The sequence below is a fragment of the Barbatula barbatula genome, assembly GCF_947034865.1.
Source record: "Barbatula barbatula genome assembly, chromosome: 2".
Classification (NCBI taxonomy): Eukaryota; Metazoa; Chordata; class Actinopteri; order Cypriniformes; family Nemacheilidae; genus Barbatula; species Barbatula barbatula.
The window spans coordinates 14,881,375-14,904,809 of NC_136767.1; the positions used below are offsets into that span (position 1 = coordinate 14,881,375).

The 23,435-nt window shown below is 37.9% G+C and overlaps 1 protein-coding gene across 1 annotated transcript in view; it reads right to left on the minus strand.

The window, feature by feature from the left end:
- The window catches only part of cfap299 (cilia and flagella associated protein 299), a gene marked incomplete at both ends in the record, with an annotated part of 58,616 nt that overhangs the window by 29,581 nt on the left and 5,600 nt on the right, over window positions 1-23,435 (minus strand). Inside the window, 1 exon segment of the mRNA XM_079471091.1 lies at window positions 7,304-7,394. Within this exon segment, the coding sequence (XP_079327217.1) occupies window positions 7,304-7,394 (91 nt within the window).

Here is a 23,435-nt window from a genome sequence, read left to right on the forward strand (position 1 = left end):
GCTCATTCTTGACGTGAGCACTCTACAGCATAGGTTATAAAGATCCGGAGAGGAAAATGAAGGCCTTGATAGAGCAGGTGTACATTCCTCGGATAGAAGAGCCAAGAACCCTTCAGGGCAAAGAGGTTAAATGGTTCCTTACAAGTAAGAGAGCACATGTCATGTGTCAGGCTGAAAAATGATGTCTGTGGGTAGGAGTATCAGGAATAACAACATCACGATGTTGGAAAAGTGGATGAGACAGAATTCCATCGGAACGACTGATAAACAGGTGCAAGGAACGGACGTTAAAAGAATGAGTTGGAAACGACAGAAGAAACTTTTGATAGTAGTCTTTTAATACTTCTGAACACTTGAGGAGTCTCGTGATTTACGATGTAAGAATTAGATCAAGATGTTGCCACAACACAGCGATTAGAGTGAAACTGCAGGATGCTACGTTTAGTTTAAATCAGTGAAGCACGACCAGTGAGTTTATGATAACCATTTGTGATGGTTTATCATGAAAACAAGCCTGAGCTTTATGTTTATTGGAATAGAAATGAACATTTTAAACTGAGCCAAGATTCCAACTCATGTGTATTTTCAGATTTTACAATGTTACAAAGCACTTATCGGTGATGTACATCTTCTAGAGTGTATCCAGATGAAAAATATTACAGTGGTGTCCTTCTGCAGTGAAGTCTTTTCGGTGAACACACCAAGCAGAGGAACAAAACCCAAAGACTTAAGAAATTAGATTAAGTGTATCCTGTTTCATCTTCTCTCAAAATCTTCCAGCACATATTTGAGAAGATGGTCAGAAGCTTTTGCAGCTGTTCATTAGAGACGCAGGCTACAGGAAAACATCAGGGAGACTTCTTCCATGTTAGCAGAGACGACATCATGTCATTTCTATTTCGGCTTATATACCCCAAACTTGACTTCATTTTATTTTTGATTTGATCTCAATTTTGACAGCTCTTCATGGTCTTACATATTAAATGTTAGCAAATGTGACTAAATCTTTCTCACATGATTTTTGTTTCTGTTGCATATGAACCGCATTATTGAAGTAATAAGAAATCTATGAAAATATTTTGTGTCAACACACAAAATGGAAAACCCTTCAAGGGCTATACAAAGCATATCTAAATTCATTTTTACAAAGGGCCGTCTTTGTGTCTCTATTCTATGAATGGATCCAAACTTGAGGTGGTGTGTGGTGTGGGGGGGGTGGGGGGTCAGATACCCCAACCCTCAATACTTTGAAAGTCTTTGTGGGCCTTTCAAGAGGAGGTCACATGATAGCTCTGCATGACTGTTTTCTAAGGGACCTCCACCTTTGGTCAAGTGCTTTGAAACCAACATGCTATTGTTATTTTACTGGCCATTACAAGGACAAAGGAGTGACTGACCGGGACACACACACTAACTGTAATGGTATATGGCTGGGAAATTCACTCATTTCTATGCTTAATGCCATTGAACTGCATGACTTACCATCATGAACACAACTTATCAATACAGAACTAACTGCAGAGGACAAGCACCTGCTTTGTGAGAAAATAAATGGCAAAGCGGTCGTGTTTTTTTATAACATTCAGCAGAAGAATTTCTGAACAGTGTTTTCATCTAACAAAAGGTTTTGGAAAGGAGAAAACATCGTCCTATCTCTGCCGAGTAATGCCAGCAATGTTTGCTTAAGAAAACAAAGTCTGTTCATGGGTAATTAGAGGCTCATTTGCAGGTGAAAATAGATTAGATAAAGTGCATGAAGATATAATCACAATGGCTTTTATGTTACCTGAGTGCCACCTATTAAGTCTTCACGTGGTCTAACAGGTGTCAAAACCCTCATTTGTAGCTAGAAATTCATATATGTTGTAGAGAAAGTGTACACAAATTGCGTTGCATTCATTATATGGATTTTATTTATATATATATATTCATATATAAATGTGTCCTATAGATTGACAGCAACATTTTGAAAAATAACTGTTAATATTACATTGACAGTTCATATTCATATTATGATTATTTAAATGTATCATATAAACTAGCATACGATATATTTATCTTCATTGTTAGGTTTTTTTTACCATCAGAACATCATTCAAATTTGCATATAAGTCAACTAACCATTTATATACACATATAAAAATACATGGCCCACACACATTATACAAACACAAAAGTTATTCCTATAACTATTTGTAAAAATGAATGACGATTCATTGATTTGACAGCACTAGAAAATGTATTTATCAATTGGCACTGAGTGCTATTTCTTTTTTATTTGTACTCTCTTGACAAATAAACCACACGTGTCCTATGGTGTAACATAGCAAAAATTAAGAAAACAAACTAACAATGAAGACAAATCTCTCTTATGCTATTTTATTTTATAAACAGTAAATTATATTTTGGATGAGCAACACAGAGTGCTCTTTCTAAATGTTTGCTGTCACACCAAAGGACATCTGGTGTAACCATCAATGATATGACTGTTTCAATGATATGACATTTTAAATGCCGCTCTCAGTACCACCCAGAATGCATTTGGATGACTTAATTTCATCATGAAATTTAAACTATAGAGAAAGAACAGTGAAAAAAACTCCACTAGCTGTGAAAATTAAGATGCTGACATCATTGGCCAAAGAGCAAAAACAAAAAACAAGAGGGTGGGGTGGGGTTAGGGGTTAGAGCACCTTCAGTTTCAAATGTGTACCACCCAACAATAGAGCCCCTCAGGCATCCAGCACAGGTGTGACCTGGATTTGATAAAGGAAAAAAACCTTAACTTCTTACCCAGAGTAAATAATGCCAAAGCTGTCCAGGTGCACCTTTTGTTTGTGTGTGACTTTTGGCACCCGGGCAACTTTCGCAACACGGACGAGGAGGAAAAGTACAATGTAGGCTCAGCCCAGTGCTTTATGAGCTCAGCTGATGGGAGAGATAAGACTAACAACGATACTCTAAACGCCCTGGCTTTAGTTTATGGTGTTGATAAAAAGTTAAATGACAGTAGCATTTTTGCCTCTGTTTCTGATGAGATTTCAGCCTGTGATTAAGTTTACACCCAAAAATGAAAACATTTGTTCCTTTCAGGGAAATGGTACGTCAGCAGATTTAAAACAAGCTGGAACATACATTAGACACAGTGTTTATAAAACTGACATGTGTAATTTAAACTTCACATTACATTGGTCTGTTTCCAAACATAAGGACTGTACAACACATGGAGGCCAAAACATATTGGACTCATATGTCTGTGTTTTAGAACAAAGGCCAACTCTTGGGGGAGGGAATAAAGAAGCATAAAAGGTTATGGAAGGGTTAACTTGCTCTATTCCCCATATAAATGAGAACTGAAAATGAATAAACACTTGTTGTTAAGGGGTTGAGTTTTGACTGGCATGGGCGTTATAGACAACATGTGCACTGTAAAAAATTGCTGTTAAAAAACAGCCTAATTCTGACAGTAACAAACTGTTTTTTATTAAAACAGTAATATACTGTAGAAAACAATGCATCCTGGGCAATATTTCCCAGTTTAAAAAACTACTGTTAATTTACAGCCATCTGTCAACAGTAATCAACTGTTTTTCTGCAATACGGTTTTGTACTGTAGTACTGTTTATGCAATGCATTATGGGCTGTGTTAACCCCTTCAGACCCTGCTTCAACAAGAATGGACATTACGTCTTTCTTTGTTTAGACCAAAAAAACTGCATGTTTCTATCATTTTAATAATATTTCACAGATTGTTAACCAAGTTAATGGTGACCTCATTGTCTTGCCCCTGTTATATTTTATTTGATTATGTTATTTGAGGATATTTTAGAGTTGTAAAACACAGGATTTTATTTATTTAATGTCTGCTCCAGTACTACAGAGACATTTGAAAGCTTTCTGATCATGTTCCTTCCATATGTTTGTTTGTTTTTGTAATAATTATGCACGCACTGAATAAAAGTATCACATTGCTATCTAGGTTGTTGTTGTACAATGATTAATCTAAATTAATTTGATGAGTTCTTTGTGATTTCTGCTGTTTTACAGTGTTTCATGGAATACATCAGGAAGAAAAACAAGCAACCAACGTTTTAGTCATCTGCATCAGATTGATGGATAGTTCCTTATTACATTTTTGAATGCCAGCACCAGTATCTCTTAACTCTTAATACATGTACTCTCATGTTTTAAATATGTCAAGTTTAGAGGGGGTAGTCTCTGTTGTTAAACCTGTTTATTGCCATTGGTATTGCCAAGATTCGATTATTTGTTTTGCTACTGAAAGACTTGGTTGCTTGTTTCTTTTTTTGTGTTGCTGCTCTTAAATAAAAGAGTAGTCCTTTCTAAGACAATAATTTTATTAATATTTTATATGATATATATTTGATGTTGAGCAGACATGTGTAGCCCAAAGGACAATATTGTGCAATAAAAATTAAGTTAAAAAAGGTTGTGTAGCCTATTGTCTTAATTATAACAGCAATATACTGTAAAATAATTTCACAGCATGAATAACGTAAAATTACAGAAAATTACAGGCGTCTCTGAGCCAGTATTTTACCATTAAATAAGGGGAAAATAGCAATGCACTGTATTTCGTTGTTACAGCAAAATGCCGTAAAATAATTTCACAGCATGAATAACGTAAAATTACAGAAAATTACCGGCGTCTCTGCTGCCAGTCTTTTACCGTTAAATAAGGGGAAAACAGCAATGCAATGTATTTCGTTTTTACAGCAAAATACCGTAAAATAATTTCACAGCATGAATAACGTAAAATTACAGTAAATTACTGGCGTCTCTGCTGCCAGTATTTTACCGTTATTTTACAGAACAATTTTTACAGTGTGTAATTAGAGTCATCATATATTACTTTTCCCCAAATCTGACACTATTTAAACACTGGAAAGAAAAAGCAAGCATTAGATCACATTATCAAAAGCTATCGAAATGAGATGTAATGGAAATTCAGGAACATCAAGAAAAGGAAAAGGTGAACCTATATAGTGCTTGTAAACTACTTTACAAGAGAAAAACAGAAACATGAAGTTCACTGCAGTTTCTTATCTCATCATAGTTACGACTGTGTTCACGATTGTGATACTTTCAAAAAAGCACATTATGATAAAGCCAGTTGAACATATAAAATTAACAAATCTTTCCTTTACAAGAAGGGAAGTCTGTTCCTTATTTTGCAAGCTATGCTTTATTGAATATTAACAAATAAATAAAAAATGCTCATATGAAATTGTCATATTTTATGCAGATGGCTAGAAATATGACCTAGATGAGGAGCATGAATATAAAGCTTAATGATATCTCTTAAAAATAAATTGCCAGTAAAACATTTCTGCAACACATATACAGACAAATCTTGCCAGAATATATTAAGTTTACTGAACACTCACATGTGCGTTTGACTGGAATGTATACATACGGTTCTAATTTGATCCAAAGAAGCACCATAAAATAATTTAACACATTTTATGTGTTATTTACGCAATGGAAGATATATTTTAGACAGTTCTTGATTCACAGTTTTTTTAACACGCAAAGAACAAGTTGCACTCAAATATACTGGTTTATAACGCTGAATTGGGGCTTCTGAAATAGTGAAATAGTGGAAATCTGTCAGCAGACAATGGCTCAGCTTGCTGTGTGCTCTGCATTTGTTAGGAAGTCACACATCCCACTGGGGTTAGTACAAGAGGGTCGGGTAAAACACTTGTAAATATATACAGTTGTATAATACAATTTAAGTCGCTTTGGATAAAAGCATCTGCCAAATGCATAAATGTCAACGTGTTTTGTAACTGGTTGTGACAAGATGAGTACCGATAAACGTTTGGCTCCTGGCTGGACAGGTCAAATAAGACGCAAGTTTAAATTCCAAGTTTCATTTATTTCTCTGGTTTTGAGTTCCAGAGGTTTATTAGATTTCTGTAATTCTTACGGGTTTATGACCCATGAAGCAAATATAATAAACCTTTGCGTTCTGCGTAGGAGGGGAATACAAACAAGATCTTTTAATTAGGGACTTATTTAATCAAACAGGACCCTTGTTGGCCACAGTCGCATCTATTAGAAGTCTCAGGACACAAGGACATCATGGTGGTCAAAACTATCTTGGATATTGTGATAATTCTGTATATCAAACTATGACAACATACAGTAAAACAGGCACGAGAATAATTTTACAATTATTTATTAGGCAACAATTTACCAGATAAAACCTTTAGACTAGTTTTGTCAGGGATTAGGACAGAATCCAAGCACATGCAGATGAAGGGTTAAATAATAATTAAACCTTTTAACGTAAAACAAAAAACCCACGATGGGGAGAAACAGGACAAATCATGACAAGAACTAAAACCTAAAACCTCCCCCAAGGGGGATAAAACAAAACAATTAATAATAAGTCCACAGCAAACCGGCACAAGGTAACCGGAACACAATGGTGAGGTAAACATATGAACAAGGAACAATGAACCAACAAGGAACAGAGAGAACCGGGGCAAAATAAAGGGAAACACTAATGAGGGTTGATTACACAGCGAGAGTGACGGGCAGATGACTGGGATGAAACACTAAGGGGAAGCTAACGGGAGGATTACACGGGGCAGGTGAGGGGAATGAAACACTAATGGGACGCTCACGCAGAAACAAGGGGGTGGGGCCAGGAGACACCGGAGAAAGAGCATGGCATGACAAAACCAAACAATGCCATGCCCTTTCTCCACATAAAACACATGGTTCTGACATGATCCTGCAACAAGACTCGAAAACCACAACGATCATGACAAGTTTGTTCCAGACTTTCTACAGTGACCTGTGCAAACCCCCACAGATTTAAGCATATGAGCAATTTAATGACAAAGGTTTAATATTTGAATTCAGAAATACTACGTATTTACGTAGAAAGAATCCTGCGATTGTTGCAAAGTGTACTTTTAGGGTGCCATTGCTTGTAAATGAATAAATAAGGCATAGTTTGTGATGGAGCTGTCAGGTCCAAAGGTGCTGAACAGAGGCCAAAAGTTAGCCAACTCCTTTATTAAGTTTCTTTTCCCGACACAAACAGGTATGTTCAGATTTGCTGATAAAGAAAGACGTTATAAAGTACACGTACATTCTTTATTCTCTCCTTGAAAAAGATGGTAAGGTGTTAGAGTGTGGGTTGGAAAGGGGGTTGCCCACCTGAATTTGACACAGTATGGATTTTGTTCCCATCCTAATGGATTTGTGGAAATATTCTGGGGAATCCCATTACGTAGCAAATGTAGTGCTGTAATAATGTACTCACAGTCATTTCCCCGCTGCGGTTTGCCTCCTCCCGCTCTGCCATGGCTCTCAGGAAGTTATCTTTGAGTTCCTTTCCTGCATTTGCCAGCTTCCTGGAAAAGACAACATTTAAACAGTTTAAAATGTCCCTTAAAAAATCGCTTTCATGCCTGAAATGTTGTGTTTAATTTGTTCTCACATGCAAACACTGGTGCTTCATACATCACTTCAGTAATAAATTCTGCTAGTCATAAATCCTACAAATGATAGCTGAAACTATTTGAACATTTCTTGATTTTTCTTAAGCCACGTTTACACGATGAAAAACAGAAAAGTATTTCTTTTGCGTTTTTGAAAAGTTTCACGTACACACGACAACGTTATCAAAACAATCCGCGTTTACACAGATCCGCAAAAATGACTAAAACACTGTATTTCGCATGCAACGGCAGTAGTTGGCGACATCACTTTGTAAAGAAAAAATATCAGAGTTCCTGATGATTGATTGACGGTTTATTGGAAGGCGGACTTCTGTCGCTAAAGACACCATACAATACAGAGCGCTGCATTTCTCCTCATTCATATTGAAGAGAAGCGTGCGCACATATACAAACAAAGAAGATGTCAAAATGTTTGGACATTCAAAAGTTTTCCTTCCATCTAGTCGTCCTCCCGGGTCTGATCCAAAAGCGCCGTTTAAAAACCCTTTATCGCCGTGAATGAGAGTTAAGATTTAGCTGTAGATAAATAATTAGTCTCCGCTGGTGGTTATAGCACTAATTCTTGCGTACTTTGGGGATTACACGGAAATGAGAACGCTGTGGTTATGGATGTGAAGTTTGATGTCAAAACATGAAATATAAATTCTCAGAGAATGATTGTAATACTTTGAACCATTAATTTGTTTAGGCAATAGCGAAATTGTTTTGTCACAGTTCTGACTTTTTTGTTTATAACTCTCAAATCTGATTTTCTTTCCTTAGAATTGTGAGAGATACTGTCTATACTTGCAATGGCGGACTATAATGTCCAATGAGAGAAAAAAACACTGACTTTTTTCATAGAATTGTGAGTTTGAGAAAAAAAAGCGGAATTGTTACGAAGTTACGAAGTCAGAATTGCATGAAATAAACTCACTAGAAAAATGTCAAAATTGCGAGATCTCGCTTGAAATGCACAAAGCAGATGCAATAAGAACCAATGAATGGGAAAGGGATGACTCTTTATAGAAAATAAAATATTTATTTTATTTTCATTTTAATGTGCACATTTTAAAAACATTATGGATGTGACATTACTAAAAGCTGCCCTTACCTGACCATGGAAAAATCATAAAATAATGCTTTAAAAAGAGAGACATCGCATGGATATTTAAACTAACATTTTTCACATCTGAGATATCAGTTTAGTGTTGCAATCATAGTCTATATTTGGTGTCTTCATTATGTTCTCTCTTTGTCTTTGTTTCTGTTTATTAGTCATTCAGTCTTGTTAATTATACCCCCTGTTCTGTTCAGTTCCTTTGTTTCGATTTTATACTTGTTAGCCCGGTGTGTTTGCTCTTGTCTTCATGTGGATTTATTATACTACTCTATTGGATTACCATTTTTGTCGTGCTTTTGTATTGGCATCACATTCCTGTTACAGAAAGCCGAACCTACTAACAAGTATACATTTTTGCGTCGTTTTTCCTTTGTTTGTTTTTGTTTTTTGGGGGGTTTGTTCCTTTCCTGGGATGTCCTCAGAGTATCTGCCTGAGCCTGCCGCAGAGGGAGAGCCTGAACCCGCGTCTTCCAAGTCCACACTGATCCCGACCAACTCTTCAACGTCTTCCATGTCCCCGCAGGTCCCATCCAGCTCTTCCACGTCTTTCAAGTCCCTGCTGGTCCCATCCAGCTCTTCCATGTCTTCCAAGTCCCTGCTGGTCCTGTCTAACTCGTCAACATCATTCCAAGTACCCGCTGGTCCCATCCAGCTCTTCCACTTCTTTCAAGTCCCTGCTGGTGTAACGGGAGGAGAACACTGATTGTTTGACAACTTGTGTGGGTGGGTTAATGTCAGGTGTGCATGTGTATCTACAAGTTTTTGTTTCAGGTGTGTCCAATGTTACTGACGAGCCAGTGGCACAACGCGATCGGTAGCTCCATGGATAAAAGAACCAGTATGCTGTCCTTACTGCGTTGGTGGACCGTGAGAGATACCGCAACGAGCTAAGCACAACGCCTTCTTGCCGGTTTATTGGGACAACGGCAACGATCGCGAGTGACTTCTGGCAGCGAGGGGTCCACGAGAAAAATCAACGCGCGCTACTCATTCACATAGAGGGAAGTGGTACTAGTCTTGTACGAAAGCACTGACGTGTATTTATTTAGGACTGATTGCACTTCCTTCGTCTCCCAGCTCTGCTCTAAAGTTCCGGTTTTCCCTGCTGTCCATAGTGTCCTGGAAATCGTCGGAGCAGGGACTCGTTTGTGTGTTGCCATCATCGCCTTACCTTTAGTGCTTCCCTTTTGCACACTACGAGCGCGGGGTCGTGAGTGACGAGACTGTTGACTGTGTTCGATGAGAATTTATTTTTAATATAATTGTGATGCTTTGACCGTGTAAACATTTCTCGGACTAGTGAGGCTGCTCGCTGGGGTTTTATTTCCAACTTTTTACACGCGAACGGGTTTTAAGGCTAATATACAGATCAAACTGATTTTAGTTATATAATTATTGCTCAGTGTGTGGGGTTTAGTTTGAAGTGTTTACACTGATACCTTTTTGACTTGCTGCTTGCTATTGTTGTTTAAATCTCACGTGTGACCATTACATATGACTTCATTGGGGTGATTTTGTATGTTAGCCCCGTTTTCTTATTCGCCGTCTAGCCCGGGGGTGCCAGATTGTGGTTTTACTCCTAGCCCTTGAATGTATTATGCATACAATTATGTTTAGTTTTTAAATGGTTGTATAAATAAATTTTGTATTTTTATAAGTTTTTGGTGTAAGCCTGTTGCTTGTGTATCACAAGGGTAGAAATTCCTGCAAGTGGTTGAGTAACCACTTTACACTGGTCCCATCCAGCTCTTCCATGTCTCTGCTGGTTCCATCCAGCTCTTCATCAGCCAGTACCTCCTCTCCAGCCTTCAAGAAGGCCCCACCCCGCCCAGCCTCCCTTTCCTGCCTCCTCTGTCTCAGCTCTGGGTCTGCTGGCATCTGGAGACACCTCGGTGACATTAAATATGGGATATACTGCCCTCCGGAGGGCCCTTCGGAGCGAAAACAATCATGGCCGCGATATTGAAGGGTCATTGCTCATAACTGGACACTTCAAAGAGCCATTTGGAATGACGGATTTCGAAGGGGACAACTGATGGACACTTCGTGCTCCCATGATTCTTTGCCCAGATTCTTTGCGTGGTGGAATTATTCTTTTGCCACGGAATGATGACACAAAGGGGAATTCAAGAAACTTGTTGTTTGGTCCCTTAAACCCTTCAACCCTATGAAGCTCTCACTCAGGAGGGTCATCGCTTTGAAGGGCTTAGGGCATTGGGGTGAGCCCTTTAAAGTGGAACGCAGGGGCTCAGTTCACCCTCTGGACACCAGAGCCGTTGGTTCGGATGAACTTTGGGATCTCCAACTGCCAGGTACCTCAGGGGTTGAGTATCCCAAGTCTCTGCCTCCACCCTCCCAGACCCAAACTCCACCTCCGCCCTCCAACCAATCGGTTACCTTGGTACCTGCCTCCCTCATCTCCACCATGGCCTGTCATACCACCTGCTCCGCCAGGCTCCCTCGTGCCTCCAACTCCACCTTGGTCAGTCGTCGGCCATCCGCCGCCTCAGGACTGCAGTCCTCCGTCACTCCTACCCTTCTCTCCAGAGACTGGTACAGTCATAGTCTTCATTTGGTGTCTTCATTGTGTTCTCTCTTTGTCATTGTTTCTGTTGATTAGTCATTCAGTTCACCTGTGTGTGCAAGCACCTTTTGCTTCTACCTGTTTTAGTTTTATCTAATATGACAGATAGCTGAAAGACTCACAGGGTAGCTGATTAGGTGGTTTAGCAACGGAAAAAAAACACACTGCATTTTCAAAAAGTCAACAAAAAAGTCAGACAGTCAAACAACATCATTTCACTAGAAAATTCTTCATGTTCAACTGAAGTAGGGAAGTCATATACATCTGAGATTGGATGAGGGAAAATAAATTATTAAACGATTTTCATTTTTTGGTGAACTATTCAATTGTAGTATAACGGACAGGATTGTTAATATAAAACAAACCAAACCTATCTGTCTTTTTATACAGACACAGATTATTCAAATATACAGAATATCTAGTTTCAGTAAAAATATGAACTAAACCGACAGAAAATAAATAATCAAGGAGTGAGACAAAATTATATTTTCATAAAAATAAATCACACCACCTCCACCCTAAAATCCCTCTGCTAATTAATCACAGAGGGAAATGCTATTTCAAAAACTCTCTTGAATTATCATCTCTGTCAATTCACGAAACGTTCTCTCCGTGCTGTATGGCACGTTTCCATGAAAGCAAAGATTTGGCGAACTCCAGCTCGTACACCTGACATAACACTCATTGGCATTCAACTCGTAGACCTTTCACATTGCAGTACCAGCAATCGCGCCCTGTCATTCACCCCGAATTTGCTCAACTTTCATAATGTCTGCAGTATACCTGCAGAATCATCTGCTTGCCAGTAAACAAGTATTTGAGAACTACCTTTTCTCCCTCTCGTGTTTACACAGTGTTTTTGCAAGGGGGAGCAACAGCAGGTGAAAAGGGCAGCTAAGAACAGCAGATATTCAACTCACCGTATATCATCGATAAACTTGGTTTGACCTTAGAGGAATGGTTTATATAAAACTTGCATATAATTTACATCAGTGATATTTTATTAATCATTTTAATATTGTTTTAATTTTGTATATTATCTAGCTCTTTATTTATCTACCCTTATGTTAACTACCCGTTTTGTGAGAAACAAAAGTATGTGTAATGCAGGACAAGGTACTGGTTGCTTTGTCAATACTGGATGGTGACTATAAATAGCACCATAAAAAGAAACTGTAAAGCAACCGAATCTTGCATATTTTTTCTGGTAACTATTACCTCATCAACTTACTACAGTATGTGAGTGTACTGTTACATATATAGAATAGGACTCATTCTCATATTTTTCTCAACAGGTTACCATGTTCTCGTGATCTCTATTTGTTATCTGTCACTGAGAAATGGCTGTGAAGTTAATATGTTATACACCTGTATTGAGCAGAAGATAATATTTCTAAGGAGTCCCTATACCCCCTCCTGGTGGGCACGCTCTGTTGCCGTGCTCAGGTTACATGGTGGCAGGTGGAGGGGGACTTTCACAAACAGGCTTGTTGCTTAAAAAGGATTCAACAGACCATGATGCACTTGGGGCCCAGCTCTGTTTATTCTGGATGATGAAAGAAACTGGGGGAAAAGCTCTTAAGTAAATGGAACACACACATGACATTTATTTTGGTCAACTACTTGGCTGCCTGTAGTCCATAAACGTGCAGCCGGATGCCAGGCACTGTAATACAAGCAGGAGAGGCCTTTGTTACAGTTCCTTAGTGAATGCAATACAGGGCCCATAACTCTGTCAGAAGTGATCTGAAGCTCACGTCAACTACCATGCAAATCTTCTGTAAGAAACCTTGCTGTGTTCTGCACGATAAAAAGTCCAATTTATAATTTATGTTACACATGAACGTTTCGTTTTTTTACTGAACATGTTTTATGTGGTTGTTCATCACACAAGTTGTACACACAATTTTGAATGTTTCTAATTTAGCATACATGACCACCCAAGTCACTCTTGTCATAACAATGTCTGGTATCAACAAGCGGGTGTTAACAATGATCAGGCCCTTCCAATACACCTCAGAAATAACTTAGCTGGCTATCAATCTAAAGAATGCACTCCGATGTTTTCACGCACCCATTCCTCAACACATGTGAATGGTGTTACTTAACAAGTTTCATGTCAAAGAGCATCAACAGTCAGGGCTGTGTTGAATTAAGAAGACAGTGTTTGAAAAAGCAATGCCATAAGCAAGTCTTTGTTAATTATGCAAACAGAAATGCTCACTCAGCGATAGACACTGATATGGGAGTAGATTTGCGTTTTTTTTATTATGTAAGTAATGGGAAGAACATTGGAACATTTCTGGGTGTAACACAAGCCAAACTGATCTCATTATTCACTGTAGACTAATGTCCTAACGCAACAATTTCAATGTCTTGCATCGTAAAGCGTACAGCTGTAAAATGGATTGTTAAGATTTTATGGAAACAAATATGAGCCTGAATGGACATGTCAATCATTCAAAGTCAACCTAAGTCTATTATTACGTAAAAGACGGGTCAGCCGGTTGTTATCACAAAATAAACCCCAACAGGGTGTTTAGGAAATGGAGGCCGAAGGGTCTCATATCACTCTGAAGGGGTTCAATTTTGTGATAGTGACTGGTTTGCTGCAAGCAGTCCTGCTTATGGCTCAACTACTTACCACGTAATGAAACATGAAATATTTTATTGTTATTTTTTCATTATGAGTGACAGCTGTAAAGCAGTTTGGATAAGCGGTCCGAATCACTATAATTCCTATGTGCAGTGGTTATTGAGGAACATCAAACTTCCTGATGGTTGTTCGCCAAAGAATGGAAATTCTGTCATTTATTAAAAGACCTTCGTTGATTTTTGGAACAGAAATTAAGATATCTTTGATGAAGTCCGAGAGCATTCTGACTCCCCATAGACAGCAATGCAACTAACACTCTCAAGGCACAGAAAGATGGTAGTAAAGACATCAGAAAACTCTCCGACTTGTTTATCATTTGTGTTCTGAAGGTGAATTAAGGTCTTACGATTGTGAAATGAGGTGAGTACTTCTTGACAGGATTTTCATTCTTCTGTGAACTATCCCTTTTAAACAGTTATTTTAGCAGTATAATTTCTATACACAAGCAAATTAAGATAGAAAATGTTATAGCATGTGGGTTTCTGTTAGTTCATACCTACAAAGAAAATACACAGTCTCACAGCTGTGCAAAATTTGGATTTGACATGCGTGTCAAACAGATGTCCCTCAGTAACATTTTTACATAGCTAATTGGAAAGTACACATTCATTCATTTGCCAGATGCCACACATAAAAAAGTTTCTAAGAAAACATAAATTCCCTCCAACAAAACTTACCACACAGCGTTCCTTACATCCGGCACAGCTTTAAAATTTGCTAATTTCTTGGCAGTGGCATGTGTGGTGAGCACAGGGGCGGAACCTGTGTCCCACCGTCTAATTGTGATTCCGATTCCTTTTTTGCACAAGGTTGTCGGGACAGATATATCTGCAGGTTAAAAAAAATGATGTAAAGTGTGGGATATTCCTGTGTAGTCAAAACACAGGATAGCATGTGTCTTTTTACACAGAGTACGGATCGATTGCCAGAACTAGGGATTTGGGGGAGAACGGTTTCTTTTGGCTTCAATAGCCTAGAAACACAGTCGCAAAGAAACTGAGCCTCCTTTTTTATTGGAGTATGATAAATGGCCCTTAGAGAAAAAGTCTAAGTGCCCTTGAAATGTGGTGTTGATGCACACAAAGTATTTGGTTACTTACAATCTATTTAAGGGTGTTTTGGACATAAGACATGAAGACACTCTGCTGGTTGACAACAATTCTAAGTCTGAGGCTAAAATGTCTTGAGAGGGTAAATGCACTCCTCTGATAACAACAGCGTCATCTAGTTTGAAACTACATACTGTATGTCCAGCTTTGTTTTACCATTTTTAACCATAGAGCGTTCTTAAGCCCACATTATTAGTTAGTGAGCAGATGTGTGTTAGTCAACTCAAAAGACTCAAAGAATTTGTGACCACAAAAGAAGGGAATCATTTTGACTTGCCATGCGCCCACAGAAGTAATTAATCACAGTGAAGGATAATAAAAGAGATTCTTTCCCAAAATGGAGTACAGATGGTCTTTCTTCTTGATATAGAGCCCTCGAGTGTAACTGTGTCAATAACAAGGCAAGTTAAGGAGAAGAAAACCACACATAACAACTTTATCATCACTGTGAAACAGTCCAAGAATAATGAAATGATGAGAGAAGATGTAAGTCCTCATATCTTGTTATGCAAATGCGACAGTGATTCGCTAAATAGATGAATTTATAGAAATGTAAATTAGAAACGTTTCTAGTGTAAGCCAACTCCAAAAGTGTACGTTACTGTTTAATACTGCTATACAACCCCCGTCATGAAATTTATTAGCCCCGTCAAAAGTCCTTAGCTCAAACGTATGGTATTCCAGATGTTCTGAGTTCCAAAACCAGTTTCAGGAATATAAAAACAACAATGTTGTTTTACACATAGACTTGAGATGTATAGATTTCACTTCTTTTCCACAATGCAACTTACTAGTTTAGGTTTCTGAAAGAACTCAACACTTTTTATTTTTGTAAATGTTCTGGACGGCCGAGTTGCAAGTTGAGTTTCAGGAATAAAGGTATGATTTTTGGCTCCAATGTGAATAATCTGACTTCATATAGATTACTTACAAGTAGTCAGATTATGTTTTTGTCATTGTCAACAGAATTTTGTCAGAACATGTCAATGCCATAATCATTAAAGATATTTTAAAGCTTTTGTGGATTGAAGAGACGCATGCAAAATACATATAGGATCATGACAAATGTTTCCATTCCAGCCACGCTTAATCTTCAAGGCACCACTTTTACCTCCAGCCCTATATATTTATTGAGAAAAACAACAGGTTCATGAACAATGGTGTTAATTTTTCCCAGGAGGCTGTGATAATAAGCTTTAAATATCTATATGTATTGCATGACTAACAGAAGTTTTAATGGTCAATTTTGATGCCATTATCTAGAGAGCTTTAGAGAGAAAAACATGGAATGCTTATTATTCATTGAGCTATACGTTTGGTCGATTTGGAAACTCAAACAGAGGGGTGCAAATACCAAGAAGGTACTGGAATCGTTTGTTGTGATAATATTAAAATTATCACTGCATTTTACAATTTCCACTAGGATTTCCTAGTGTGAGGCCATGTGAGGTGCGTAGCATCGGATGTTCTGACGATCTCAGGGACGAGTTGAATGTTGCCCTAAAAGATTTCCTAAAAAAAATTATTTTACTAAATGTTTTGTGTCAAGTTTTTTTTAACACAATTTTTAAAAGTAAAATTTACTTAAAAAAATGTAAATCTATATGTAATGAAGCTGAAATATTTAAAATTAAACAGAAATAAACACTAATACTGTACATTCACTGATGTACTGTTTTTTTCCATAATCCTCACATCACCACTGTAAACAGACTTCATTCTCAATCAATATGCAGTGTGTAAAGACTTCTGTGCTGTCCAGCCTAGTGGAAATCTTGTCTCAAATGCACGCTGCAATAATATAGTGCAGGTTTTCTTTGTTTTCACCCCCAACATGTTCAAATAAACTCTAATATGTAACCTATACCACTCAATTGCTGATGCCCACATTGAAACTCTTTTGCACAGTGGTGAAAGTGCAGAAGCAGCACATATTTGAGAGATGGGAGCCCACTTCATCTTTGGTGCGAGTGAGGGACTGCTGCTAGGTCATGAGGGCCGAGGCCCCAATGTAAACACAGGTGTTGAGGAGGCAAGTAAATGGGGTTACCCCAATCCAGTAGCTAGAGAAACACCAAAAGTCACGCTTGTAGAGTGAGAACTACCCCCGCGAACGACGCCAAATGGAACATTCCCCTCCAATCTGACATGACTCCTCATTAGGCCTCATTTGAGAGAATTAATGTGGCCCCTGCTGCTACACCGCAGTTGCTGTAGCTAGTGATCAGGTGCAGAAGGACGTGACACTTGGGTGTTTTTGAATCATTTGGAAAAGTGTTTATCGTTCATCTTCTTACATGATGCAGTGTTTACCTTGGTCCTAGTGCTGAATTAATGAGGTTTAATGATCCAAAAATCTGTAATTGAGGAAAAATGGTTGGGCAGTTACCATGTATGTCACAGGGACACAGGGAAAGTAGGCTAGCTGTATTTATTGCCAGTACTATGTGAAGATATATTAAAAATATATCTATTTCTGAAAGAGTAAAGGAATAATGTGATATCAAAGGTAAAAGAGTAATGTCAGTGGATACTAAAAGCAGCCCTCTTAACACTGTTTCAAGACAATTCTGAATTCTGAATTACCAGCATATAAATAAATATTATGCATACCTTGTAATCTGTCAGAAAATTATGAAAGAAAATGTTTTTCTCATACAGACCTCCAAAGAGAGCGTGAACCTTGTTGGGGATAAATGACCTCAGTGCAGACAAAAGATCTACAGCTATCACTGACTGTGTTTACAATGAGTGATGCAGTGATGGGGACACAGACAAATCAATAAGCCTGTCTAGCATAATGATATATGAAACTATTTATTCTGAGATTGGTTTGGTAACCCTGATATACTGCATTGTCCAATACAGTCTCATTGTAAAAATACTTGTATGTCAATTTATGAGACTCATGAGTGTACAAGCTCTTTTGTCAAGTTAACAACATAACGCATTTAATATAATTTATTGTTGTTGTTTTAAGGTTATTTTTCATTTTAATTGTTTTGAATTGAATGATTTCAGTTGGCTGATTTAAATGTAATATATTTCAGCCAACATATTCTTGCAAGGATAACTGCATATTTTTATGCTTAACAAAGTTGCAACACATTAATGACAATAAGGTTGGTTGTAAACATGGTTTCAGACAATTTATATAACGTAAACTAAATATTTGCCTTAGAGAATAAGAAGTAAAATTGTTACTATGACCAATATTGTTATATACTGTAGATGCACATGGACTTTAACAAATAACAGAGACATTTCAATAACTGTTACAAAAAAACACTAAGCGCCTAATTTTACCATACAACAAAATACCAGCAGTTATGGCAAAAAATATAGCTGAAATTACAGGGTCAAGCCCTACAAGGGCACAAATGGAAATACACGCGGACATTTCTGAAGATTAGTTTCTGCACAGCATATATATGAAAGCACAAAGAGCACAATATAATTGCAATCAACTTGTGTGAGGGGAACAAGGTGTAACAGCGATGATGCATATCAAGTTTTGTGAACATACACAAAAGTGTATGTAAAGATACAGCCACATGACCCTGACAACAAAATCTGCAGAAATAAAAGAAGAATTAGCGAAATGACCACGTGTAAAAAGCACTACTTTGCCCTGTTTCCCTGTTGCCGTTTCCAAAGCAATTGACCTCTGCCGTTGCTTAGCAACCATGATTCTGAAAAGTTGAAATATTTTAATCTCAATGAGGCATCGACACTCCCTTTTTTAGCACTGTTGCCGCTTGTCTACATTTAAAATAATTATGAATTTGTGTGTCCAAAAGACGCAAAATCTTAATGGCCCCAACAGTATAGTCTATACTGCAACACCTGGGAGCTTGCAACCATTATTGAAACAGCAACATTATCCAAAATTAACAAATTTGTTAGATATTTTGGTTATACAGTACTACCTAAAAAGTACATCTGAAGAAATATTGTTGTCTAATTTGTATTTGTTGAAATTCGAACTTTTCACACTTATTAGTGTCTGATACAAAATACCTTGTATGCTTAATCAAATGCATTGTTTTCTTACCATCAAAAGCAAGTACAAGACTACTACTTGCAGTTCATTCCTGGTCATATCTTTCTTTCCCTCCTTGTTTTACTCTGGTTCGTGCATGAAAGCACAGCGAAAACAATATTCAGAGGGAGTTGCTTGCTTTGGACAGACGACCACTGGCATGAGTACGCCAACCTTTCTAATAAGTCTTCCTACCTCACACAGACGTTTAACTTCCTTCACTCAATCATTTTCCATTTCAGACCCATTTCTCTGAAACAGGGTTGAAAGCTGATATGCCATTACTCAACAACAATGCCAGAAATGTATTAATGACTGAAATTAAAATTTCAACTAAACTGTTGAGTATGGCATCAAGATATTTGCCTGCCCTTCAGCTTACTGCCTAAAGTAATTTCCTCAATTTCAGTGTTATAACCACACTACAAAAAAAGAAGCCTTGCAAGGTTACCATGCTCGTGGACCATTAAGCAAGACCTTTAGCAAAATAAAAAGCTTTTTATCAATGTGTTCCTAGTGGTACTCCCTCAACTATGAACTGACTGACCAACACTTCGAACAATGATTTATCTCTAGCGGCTCTTAAGCTCAATTTTACTATCTGTTTTAACAGCTGAAAAGAGAGACAGCCTTCAACATGTGAAGAAATGTAATACACTGCGTTGCCGAGAGCGTTAAAGGCTATGCTTTTCCAAATAATATGATCTCTATTAATTACTGATTTTCATTAAATGACCCAAGTGTTGATTTCCATTCTGAAACGATTTGTAAGGGCAAATAATTCCGACCATTATTGATGGAATGTCATTAAATAACTTCCAAAAGACATCACAAATTCTTGGCTTGATGTACATTTTATAAGCAAATACTCTGCAATCGGCCGAATGATCCTTAATAAAGGATCCGTAAAAAGATGAAGGTGTCTCCAACAACAACAGATGTTGTGTTAGGAACTTTGACTTTCCGTTGCTTCGAGGTTTTCCTCAAACAAATGACAAAAAAGACAAAACATTATTTTCTCAATGGCCTGGCAAACAGCAACTTTCAATAGTACAGTGATTTCAAAATATCAGCAGGTATGTTTCATGAAATATTTTTCCTGAGGGTACTTGGAGAAAAAGAATCTTACTGCAAATATTATTTTGGGCTGTTGAACGTCAAGGGAAATTCCACCCAGCATGACAATTTACCTAAATCATTTTTTTAAAGAAATTCTCTGTCACCTCGGATTATATTGAGCTGAATGTATCAGTTACACATGCTACACTCTCTATTTTACAGAGGCCATGCATTGTTAACCATTGACGTTTGTGGTACAGCAAGGCTTGTAAATAAAAGGTCTGCTTCATTCAATTACATAGAGGATACGTTTAATACTTTAAGACTAAGACTGATGTAACTTGACATGTATATAAAATAGACATTTCTATTCAAATGACATGAATTTGCATTTCCTACAGACCTGTAGTTCACTCGTTCTTAACCCCAATTTTAGTCAATTCTTTTCTATATATGATATACTTTGTTTCCCTGTGTTTTGCAGTTATACTGTCTATACTAAAATTGTATGTAATGTTGTGTGAATGTGGCCGCTTAATGACATTTTTCAAGTCTTAAATGCCCAATAGAATGAGCCGTTTCATCTCATTCTGACATTCAGCAGAATTCCTCCATTACAAAGCACTGTGGTCCATTACATTAATCTGCTGTGCACATGTTAGGCTTGTGGTTCTAACCTCATCAGTCTGTAAGACCTTCTAATCATGCAGCGAGCTAAAGAGACTATTAACAGATAGACACACAGACTGCCTCTAAAATATTTCTGTCCAGTTGGTTCAGTACCATTACAATTTTGATATACAGTAGGTTTTGCACATGCTCCTCAATTTACCTATTTTGATGTAGATGTGCTTTTCCAACTCTTTGATACTGTAGTCTTTGGTAAATTCCACCTCTCAAGGTAACCGGTGTTCCTATTGTTCTAGTACTAGTTCCTTGGTATTAGCACCTATTGTATAACCTTTTGCGTGAGGAGAAGCGATTAGTCAACAGAAGTGCCCATCATACAGGCATACGGCTTCTCCTATCACTGTTATGCTGACGACACCCAGATTTGCATCTCATTTCACCCAGACGATACCACTGTAGCAGCTCACATTTTAGCCTGCCTAGAAGACATCGCAGCCTGGATGAAAGAGCATCACCTCCAGTTGAACCCTTCCAAGACAGAACTACTCATATTTCCTGCACACCCCACGGTGCGAAACGATCTCACCATCCAACTTGGCAATACCACAATCACTCCTTCCAAAACAGCCAAGAACCTCGGAGTCATATTTGATGAACAGCTGTCCTTTAATGATCACATTGCAAAGACAACGTGGTCATGCCGATATGCGTTATTTAACATTAGAAAGGTTAGACCCGATCTCACTGAGCATGCAGCTCAACTCCTTGTCCAGGCCCTGGTGATCTCAAGGTTGGACTGCTGCAATGGTCTCCTTGGTGGTCTTCCTGCAAAGGCTATCAATTCACTCCAGCTGGTTCAGAATGCAGCAGCATGCCTTGTCTTCCAACAAAATTCCCTTTTCATCTCTCTCCACTGCCTACCGGTTGAAGCCCGGATCAGATTCAACTCACTAATGCTAGCCTTCAGGACTATGCACCAGCATACTTTCACACCCTACTACACTCCTACACCCCATCAAGAACCCTGCTTTCAGCAAACCACCGGCATCTTGTATTGCCTTCTCAAAAGGGCAGTAAATCGCTTTCCTGCTCGTTCTTCTTCGCAACTCCTTCCGAGTGGTACATTCTTCCTAACTTGGTCCAGTCAACCAATCTCTCACAGCATTCAAAAACTACTTCAATTCCATCTCTTCTGTGAATACTTGACAGACAAAGGAAAAAAACACTAACCCTCTCTCTTTCTCTCAACAGGTATTTGTCTGGCTTTCGTTGAAACTAGTAACTTTGCTTTAGCACCAATTGTATTACTGCCTGTATGACGTATCGCTTATTGCTCCCTGAACTCTATGTAAGTCGATTTGAATAAAAGCGTCTGCTAATTGACTAAATGTAAATGTTTTATTGCTCCTGTATGACATATCATTTTATGACTCCCTGAATTCTCTGTAAGTCCCTTTGGATAAAAGCATCTGCAAAATGACTAAATGTAAATGTCCTATGCAATGTGTCTCTGTACTCACAAAGTGTTGCACCAGAGACAAGTCTTTTAACATAGATTTAACGTAATACTGCAGAATCCATCATATATATCCGGTATACGCAAGGAGGCCAAACTACAAAGGGGATGATGGCAGTACTGTCTAGTATCTTTACGCCGAAGGGCTATATAATGTGAAAAACACTTCCACCTCTTCACTGGGATCCTTGAAGCCACATCATGAGTCATGAAACATCACAGGCCTTGGAGCCTTAGGTAAAGGATGTTGGGGGAAAGGTGAACTCATACATACCGCCAGAAAGTCACTAACCACTGCAACAGCTAATAATAAAAGCGATTTTCAAAGAAGACCAGAGCCTGAGCAGGGGGACCCATATCCACTTAGTGGGACTTCTCAACCAAAATGCTACTTACATGATGAACAGCACACAGAGAGGAAATGGCTACATGTAAAATGGAACAAAAAGATGGTTTCATCAAAGAGTAAAATAAACCCATACTCAAAGCTTTATTCAAGCCTTTCAAACTTTACATTGATATTCCACATTTGTGGAGCCATTTAGTCAAATATCCAGTGTAGTTTTCTCTACGATAAATTAAATAATTAATTGTTTATATGAATATTATTCAGCTACAAAGAAACACATGATTTTAACATGTGGTGAGAAATTATTAAGAACATACTGATAAGTCAATTGGCCACATAAATACAAGTAATAAATACAATGTCACTGAAATAGAAACAGAAATATTTATTCCAGAACGTACATCGCAAAGATCTATAACGAAACTGATATAAGACATTTTTATTTCGGACAAATCCAATTTCTTTTCAATCCTAACAAGCTGAGATCCTCAATGGATCTGAAAATAGCCCCTATTCATTGCAAAGATGAATAATCAAATCAAAGATATAATCGAAGATTTAGGCCTTCAGACATTTTTGAATCTGTTCATTCATAGAGATAACTACATTGAACAGCTATTCAATTGCCATTTATACATGGGATGGGATTTGATGGCATGGTTGCACATCAACCATAACAAGTGACAATAGTGCATCATTGCCACCTCTTTAGATTTCCACTCAGGTGAAAGTCTTGTTATTCATGCCCTAAAACAAAGGTTAACAATTTCCCCTAGAATTAAAGTAACTGACTCGTCCTGACTTTAACCTTGAGCTAGATTACTGCAGACAGATACCTGAAATCAAATCCACCATTATTGTCAGATTTTGTGAAGTAATTTGCTGG